The sequence below is a fragment of the Argentina silus genome, assembly GCF_951799395.1.
Source record: "Argentina silus genome assembly, chromosome: 3".
NCBI classification, from domain to species: Eukaryota; Metazoa; Chordata; class Actinopteri; order Argentiniformes; family Argentinidae; genus Argentina; species Argentina silus.
In genome coordinates, this window is record NC_139657.1 from 16,960,212 (window position 1) to 16,969,700 (window position 9,489).

General features: G+C 42.8%; 1 protein-coding gene across 1 annotated transcript in view; it reads right to left on the bottom strand.

The window, feature by feature from the left end:
* The window catches only part of ntrk3a (neurotrophic tyrosine kinase, receptor, type 3a), a gene marked incomplete at both ends in the record, with an annotated part of 139,145 nt that overhangs the window by 76,765 nt on the left and 52,891 nt on the right, over positions 1 to 9,489 (bottom strand). Inside the window, one exon of the mRNA XM_083665589.1 lies at positions 7,753 to 7,821. Within this exon, the coding sequence (XP_083521715.1) occupies positions 7,753 to 7,821 (69 nt within the window). The remainder of the gene's footprint in view (positions 1 to 7,752; positions 7,822 to 9,489) is intronic.

Below are 9,489 nucleotides of genomic sequence, written 5' to 3' on the forward strand. Positions count from 1 at the left end.
CTGTGCTGAGAAATAAAGGAAAAGCTACACAATCTTCTTGTAGAGTATTTTTTGAGACAGGAGACATGATGTGCTTGTGTAGGAACCAAACGTTTGACCACTACCTCACGATTGACATGTGGCTTATACAACGACAGTGCTGTTTGATATTACGTTGTGAAGGCTGATCGATGACCCCCTTCTCTCAGCCCGGAGCCCATTTTTACAGTTGTATGGGCATGCCTGGTGGATGTCCTGAGGATATCGTGCTTCTCCTGTTGATAGCACTTGTAAAATTCATGCCATTCTAATGTATAGGTCAAAAGGCTCCTCCCAACAACACTGGTCTCTGATGTGTTATTGTGCTACAGGGATGGTATATACAGACGCAACAGAAAGACATTAGTGTGTAGTGTGTGTGGTTTAGGCCTGAGTGCACCAACTCCTGCGTGTCCCTAACACACGTATAGCTTTAGACTTTAGAAAAACTGGTTATTTTGTATTGACACACAATTCTCATTCTATCTATTTGACTCAATGTAATATTGTGTGGTAACGGTTCTTCTAAAACAGCACAACATACTCCTGACCAGGTTTCCACAAAGAGGTCACATTAATCATCACTGGCATCAGGTGTCTTACCCTGCATGAACTCATTATAACTTCCTGTAATTCATGCATGGTTAGAGCATATTGGGATTCTTACTGGAATCTAGAATCAGGTTGTGTTTGTGACACAGGGATGAGCAAATCATTATCAATCATCATTAATCATATTATTTGTTTTGGAGATAGATATAATGTAATGTTAACTTGTGTCAGTTGGTCAATGTGACCGCTATTATGTAGAGTGTGTATTATCATGTCCATAACGGTCAAAAGTTTATTAGAGAATAAATGTACAGTTCTATATCCCTAGCCTGTCTAATTAATCTTTTTCACCTCTTTATTCTCCCTTGCTTTTACTTTAATTACCAGCAGCAACAGTGTCTTCATCAGGATGTTTGTTTATTACTGAGTATGCTTACAGTATATATGAGTTGAAACAAGCACAGGGAAACTGTACAGTATGAACTGGAAACACTATAATCACATGCAGTCTTTCTCAAGACCAGCCTTCTATGGGTTTAGGACTTGTTGTGTTGATTGTTTTGTAGTACAACCATGCTGCCAAGCTGTCAGGGGTTCTGAGAGCCGCCATGGGGTGAGGAGAGTTGCCCTCCATTCCAATGGAATTGACCTCCATTCTAACAGACACGTGTCGATGCGGATCAGATCTGCCTGGGTACAGAGATGGCTGCCTCGCTCTGTCAGGCACGAGGAAATATTTCCAGTGTGTGCGTGTGCGTGTGCGCGTGCGCGTGTGCGCATGTGCGTGCATGCGCGTGTGCGCGCGCGTGCGTGTGCGTGTGTGTGTGTGTGTGTGTGTGTGTGTGCGTGGATGCGGTGGGTGAGATGGGTGAGATTGACGTCTCAATGTGTCGCTGAGTGAGTGATGGTTTCTGTGGCCTGGGCGGGTGTTTGCTGATGCCATGGCATATCAGATGGCCAGACACAACACCCAGCTGGGCGGACAGTTATTGAGCTCCTTCACCAAGCGACTGGCGTTGATGTCTACTCTGACAGAGAGCTGGATGGGCCAGTTTACCACTCTGAATGACTGACACACACACACACACACACACACAGAGTCCTCTCTCTCTGTGTGGTCCTATGGTCAGTTACTCACTACTACACACTCAGGTTTCCATCTCAAATCCATATTTTATAGGGATAAATTATTCCCTATTCCCTCATGTCTGTCTCGCTAACGTCTTATATAAAATGCACAAGTCACATCTTCAATGGATACGATCGTTATCATTTGGAGAGCAGGGAGCAGGAGGGGTGTAGCTAGCCAACCCTGAAAACCAGTTATCGTACAATGACAGAATTATAACAAGTTAATCAACCAATCGTAATGGATGACAGAGCGCGGCAATCAATATGCGCTACGTAATTATGAGCACATGAGCATTTCTAACATAGATCAACCATCCGCCTTCTCCCGTACAGTTCTGAAGTCCTCTCCTCTGAGCTTATTATGTCCGTCTTCTGAGTGATCACCTCAGGCTAACGATCAATAATAGAACACTGTTTGTTGGTATTATTCAGTGGTTGTAGGTCTCCAGCAGGGGAATGATCGGGTTCTCTGCTCCTTTTGATCTTGGTGTGAATAATATGTACCAGAGTTGGTATCACTGTATGTGTTGAAACAATTTATTAGATTTATTTTTCTATTTTTTTCTCTTTGTTATCTTTAATACTTTTTGTTTCATATAAGCCTCTCTTGAAGCCACAGTACACGCTTCAGAATGTCGGTAGGTTTGAGTGCTAGCTTGGGATGTTTTTTTTGTGACATTGATTTGATGGCACATTGATTTGATGAATACTGCATAAAGCAGGGGTCATGTGTGATAATGTCAGCAGATGGGCATGATGACAGCCCTAGGGTGCGAGGAGGTCTAGGGAACTATGAATGGCACCAATCACAAACATCTTGTAACACACAATGAGCTCTACTTGTTCCCTATGAAGTCCAAACTTGGTTTCCTTGTACAGTAGGTGGGTAAATCATCACTAAAGACACATGAATGCCTTTGTCATTAAAATAAAAACTTGTTAACAAATTGTAGCGGGGAACAATTTAGCATGACATGGTATTCTATACTTCTATAACAATGTTTATATCAAATCCAAACATTCCACTGTTCCTTCTGCATTTTCTACCAGCTAAAATGTCTGTCATCCTCATGAACAAGGCTACATTCAGGATGCGTATTGTCTGCCATGTCCCTATTGTAAATACTCAAGATGTCTGCATGCTGCCATTTCCATGAATGGTAAAACCAATCAGAGTTAATCAGAAAAGGCCTATGAGTGGGATTACAGGATTAACAACCACAGTTTGAGCTGTGTTTAAGTTACAGCACTGTGCTAACATTGACTTGTGAGTGATGAATGCATGGCCATTCATACATTAACTGATGCACACCTAATTATTTTAGGATTTTAATTAAGAGACCGATCATTAAAGATGTTCTCTCCATAACTAATCATAATTTGAACACTTTGGCTTCAAAATCCCATCAAGGGCCAATAATACGGCCGTGAAATGAATGGGAAGGCACACTGTCCTTTTTTTCTTGTTCTAACACTTTTTGAACATCTCATTCCTCACTTTTTTTTCTCATTTTGTCTACCCATAATAACATAACACATTTCATCACAATGAAACAAACAAAGAAGCACAAACACACAAACCGATTTGTGTTCCTTCATGCAGTTTCCTTTTGTGACCTCATAGATATTCAGTTAGAGATATTCAGTCATACTGGAGATATTCAGTTAGGTAGTCTATCCTCCTTTTTGGCATCAAACGTTCCATGACAATAACATTCTAACTCACAATTTGATCAACATGATGCCCATGAAAATGTTAGAATTCTAGTCTCAAATAGAATACCTCCAGTACCTGCCCGGGCAGAGAATCGTCCCAGCAGAGCTGTCCCTCTCACCTCCCCTCTTACTGCCTGAGCCATCACAGGATGTCTGGGCAGCTTCCACAGGCATTATGCACAACACCTGCACTGTAATTATATCAGAATTAGCCAAAGTAGCGCTATGCCTGATGCTGCTCACTGTTAGAGGCTAGACGAGTGGAGGAATGTATGTACACTAGCCAAAAATGCTGGGAAATGATACCCTCATGTTTCAAACGTACTTTATCTAACGTTGATCATGCTTGTTTCACTATGAAATGATGTAATATGGTAGGTAATGAAAACTGACACCACAATTTAGCTTTGTATATTGTGTCTCAACACCCGAAGGGCATACTCCAGAGGTCAGTATGAGCACTCTCTCCCTCGCTCTCTCTCTGTCTCTCTCTCGCTCTCTCTTGCTCTCTCTCACTCTCTCGCTCTCTCTTTCTCGCTCTCTCTCTCCCCCCCCCCCCCCTCTCTCTCCCCCCCCCCTCTCTCTCTCTCATATCACTCAACTATTTGTCACAGCTCTGTCTGTTAAAAATAGATAATCCCTCCACACTGAATCAGGCGTGTGGTTTCTGTTCATAAAGGCCCGTGTATAGAGCCCAGGATTAGAGAAAGGTCAGCTGTATAAAAGTAGATTGATGAGCGTTCCCAGCCCCCTTGCTGAGAGGCTTTGTGACCACAGAGAAAATGTTTGTGAACACCGGTGAATGGGCCTTTGTATTGGATGTCTGCTGCAAATAATCTTGTATCATATCATCATCCTTGGAACAGCAATAACAGATTTACCATTTACCACCCCCCCACCCCCCACCCCCCCCACCCCCCACCCCCTCCAAACCCACATAACCCTGATAGCATTTACAAGCCTTCTGAGTGGCCAGGCCGAGGCCCAAGGAATAATCCTTGGCAGGAGAGTGGCTCTAGTCTTGTTTAAGTATAAAAACTAAACCTGAGGTAGAGGCCATGACACATCCAACATAGACATGGACAGACTCTTACCTATAGTAAGGGAAATTATGTATTGCATGTTTGTAAATGGTCATCATAACCCACAAACATATGATTAAAATACCCAATATTTACTTCGAAAATGTGTCATTTCAACTATAATAATACTGTATGAGTAATATGTTAATATGTAATGTGAGTAACAGAGAAAATGTGCACTGTGCAACTGTTTAGGCGATAGAGGTTATCAGAATGTCTTTCATTTATACCTTGGTACCTTTCTCTCCAGCCCCCCCCCCCCCCACCCCCCCACCACCCCCCACCGCCCCACCGCCCCACCCACCCCCCCTCTGTCTCTCATCGGCTCAGTAGCAGCTGATGTGCGAGGCTGGTCCTGTGCCTGGTGAAGCAGGCTGGGACTGGGAGCCTTTCTAAGGACAGGTAGATTGACAGGTCTCCTCTGAAGTGGGGCTCCTGATAAGGCTACTTTGGAGCTGCCTTATCCTCACAGGTCATTTCCCACCCTGTGATTACACTCACAGGTCTGGGGAATAGGGGGAATACACACACAGGCGCTAGCGTGCACACACACACACACATACACACACACATACACACACACATACACACACACACATACACACACGCACACACACACATTCACTCACTCTCTCCTTTTCCACCCCAATGTTGTTTTTTTCCTGTCAAACACAGGGAAAAGCGCTGACAGCAATTACGGCAGAACACAGGCAGGGAGTGTCATGGACACGGCCGTTTAAGTCCTTCACAAGGAGCTGCTGCTGCTGTCTTACAACGTAACATTGTATTGCTTTGTGCATTGAACTCCACTCTGCTCAGCGCCTCTGTGTTTAGTCCAGACTGTATGAGAGGAAACCGTGCATATAGAAGCAGTCACTGACACAGTGTGCATCTAACAATGCTTGTCTGAGGCCTGCAGCATCAACAAGAAAACCATTACATTATGAGCCCTGCAAACAATGTATTTGTATGGTAGTTATATAGGTGTTTTAGATGGGTTGTTTATAATTACAAAAACAATCCAGCTCAGGTCATTATTGGCTTCAAAAAAGATAAAACAGTACAACTATTCAATTTGACTCTTGTCCAATGATTAAAAGCTTACACAACATTGTCCTCTTCCTATAACATTCTATACCAATAATCAATCTAGCAGGTGAGGGAATGCTCACAGCTTCAAAGGCAACACATCTAGATATGATAGCTAACACATCCACCAGAAGCAGCAGCCAATTTACATTCCCAGACTGACAAGCCTTCATACTGTATGATCCACAGTGATTTAAAAAGAAAAGCCCATCCCATTGTCCCTCTGCCTGTCTAGCTTCTGGGCACAGCACCATGATGACCAAGTGTTCTGCACACACACACACACACACACACAACACACACACAGACACACACACACACACACACACACACACACACACACACACACACAAACACACACAAACAAACACACACCTCTCACAATTTGTCATTGTGAAGTCATTTTATAGGCCAACCGAAACGGAATCGTTTATGAAAGAAATGAGATAAATTCAATTTCTCTTATCCACCGATTACTACAAAAGAAAAAACTATCCCTTCTTACCACATTTAAAGAGCGAAATGGCACTAATTTCTACAGGTTTGATCTTCTTCTTTCATTCAACACTTCAAGATGTACTGCCGGGTGTTTATCACAGCTCCTTTATTGAACAATTTTGGTAATTACAGATTAAATACTGTGTGCAGCCTCTGAAATGTTCTGAAATATGAGGTGTGTATCCTTCAAGCAGTCTGTACTCCTCAGAAGACACACAGACAAAAATATGGCTATGAATAATGATGAATATGACATCTAACAGACTTTTATCATGAAGTACACACATAAGAAACCATTACCATGTCCATTTGTGAGATTCATTGGGTATGGAGCATGATAAGACCATTAGAATATCATTAGATGTTGTTTTACATAATACTTGCAATCGATGCCATGATGTTTCACGAACACTGTTCTGACATGATTGAATACACACATCAATACCCTTTGTGGAATACATGACGTATTGTTGTATTCTTCAATCTCCAATCAGCTTCCCTCTCTGTGTATGACAGCTAGCTCTACAGTCTATCCATCATACACGCTATTCTTATTTGAAAATAAGGTAATAATTTAAAGCATGTATTTGGTATGAAGCATTACTGAATGAGGACCAGGAGGCCTGAAACAGCGTGGTGAACAATATTTTAAATATATTTTAAAATAAAGGCTTTTAAAGAGGAATCCTGGAGTGCCTAGGAATAGGGCTTAAAGACTACAAGTCCCATGCTTGCAAAGTAATTGCACGGCACTAGCAACCCCTATCTGACACTAAAAGCTAAGTAGAACTCATCCATTAAGCAGTTTCAAGTGAATACTGCCCCCCCCCCCCCCAAACCACATACACACACACACACACACACACACACACACACACACACACACACACACACACACACACATACTCACTCACAAACCCTTCCTCCTCTCTGCCTCAGAAGGACGTCCAAACCTGAAAAGAAGACGGTTCTCTGCTCTCCTGAGAGGAGCTGCCCTGCTTCCAAAGCTTAAAATACCACCTTTAGAATATACAACCTTACATCTGCTCTGCTTTTCTTCACAAACTGAGTCTTGATAAAGTCCTGCAATACGCTACGCTAGGCTCTCAGCTATTTAGAGGTACTCTGATGCCTGGGATGTGAGAGGGAGAGGGAGAGGGAGAGGGAGAGGGAGAGGGAGAGGGAGAGGGAGGGGGAGAGGGAGAGAGTGAGTGGGGAGAGGGGGAAGGGGGAAGGGGGAGGGAGAGGGAAGGGAGGGGAGGGGAGGGGAGGGCAAGGGTAAGAGCTCTATGATGGCCATCTGAACGCTACACTTCACTTTATGTCTTCTCCTAGAGGAGGAGAGTAGCAGGTTCAAACAGGAAGCAGATTGAGACGATAAACACACTGATTGGTCATATATCCCAGGACAAACAAGCATTCTGGATCCAATAATCACTGCTCCTGGACCTGTCTAGTTTTATGTTCTCAAATCCATTTAGTCAACCAAAATGAGTCCATGGACAAATGCTATGTGTCTCTTCTGATTAGAATTGATCTCCTGTCATGGCTTTGTTTGGCTTTGTTTTGCCTATGATAGGAATTACATCAGAAAGAGTGAAGCTTGCATGTTTATATGTTTTAATGAAAGAGCTCAAGGTCAATAAAAAGATGGAAACAAACTTACAACTCAAAAAGTTGGAGATTTTGGAAGAGTTGCCATGACAGCGTCGTCAGAGGATTCTTCGCTAAGTTTCTGTAAAGAGAGAGAAGGAATAGAGAGAACACAGGAGATGATTAAATTAATTTGCCTTTGACTATATGTAAGGTTAATCAAGTAAACAGCATCAGAGAAAATTGCAAGTAAACAAAAAAAACATTTAAGTAAACAAAAAAAATAACATCAGGGAATAAGTGGAGCTGCAGGGAATGTTGCAGCTCTGACAATCCAATAAAGACAGACTTGGTCATTTTTAAGACAACAAATTAAATAAGAGACATTGAAAGGCCTGAGGACGTAAAATCTAATACCAAGGAGTAGGCTGAGAACCTGATAAGACATGTAACCAGCTCCCTGGAAAGCCCTCAGATGGGAGTAGTCTTGCAAAGCAGGAGTGTGTGTGTGTGTGTGAGGGAGGAAAGAGATGTGTATGTATTCTGCAGAAGAAGGGAGGCTCAGCTGATAACGATGCATTTTCACATTTACATTTAGCTGATGCTCTTACCCAGGTCGATGTTCTTCACAATACACAAAGGCAGGAGCAGAAATGGTATTACATATGTGAGGTTGTGCTCAAGCCAATGGAAAGATATGGACATATTGCAATAAACCATTACAGAGGAGGGGGATTAGGTATTTGGAGCTCCAATCCACCCTTCCCTGGTCGTAGATTTGTATGTGCTTTAGCCAACTTATGCTTTAGCCACACTGTATGACTTACATCTTATGACCATTGGTGAGACCCTGGAGCCTAGTATACAGCTCCACATTATTAATAGCCATTGAATATTTCCTGGTAAGTTCTTAGCAGGGCACTCTGAATCAATGGTGTTACACTGCAGTCTTAGCTCTCATCAGACCCAGGGGACCGCTGCCTTCTGTCTGCCAGTCCCTGACCCTGACCTGTCCCTCTCACCTGCCCCGCTCATTGCAGTGCAGTGGACAATGACTGAGTACGCACACACACATACACACACACACACACACACACACGTTGGTTACTGGGTACCAAGGAAAGCCCTAGACCTGGGAGACCACTCTTCTCCTGTTCATAACTGCAGGACAACTTTCTAATACAAATCTGTAACAGAGAACCTACTGACCTGACCTGGTTCATCTTTACAGCACCATGGACAGCATACAGTACATGTTCATATACAATGCTCTTTATTTCAGGACCACGGACAGAGTGGCAGAGCACAAATAGGCATATTTGAGTTTGCTATATTGTACATACATTAAATCTTTCTTTACAGTTTCAGGGTTTAGTCTTCCTGTGTTGCACATTTTTGTTCTGGCCTACTCAAGTAATCATCATCGGCTGGATTAGTTTAATCAGATTTTCTGGGCTAGAAAAATACCTGGAAATACCAGGACCAGACTTTAAAAACACTGGATTAAATCATCCCAACCCTTGGTTTGTAGAAATACTGTAGCCAGTATCACTCATGAAGAGGGAGTGGTCTTAGTCTTCTGAGAAGCCAGCGTGACTAATACAGACAAGGGATACATTTAAATTAACCAAATTTCCTGCTAGCTGCTAGTGTCCGGTACATAAGGGGAATGCTGCCCTCACTGGGAATGCTGATCTCCCCTACCATAGCAAAGAACCACATCCCAATTATACCCCATTAACAAAGCAACTTGAAATGGAAACAGATCATTTGAAATCACCACTTGCTTTTCGATGCTTTGTGGTCTGTG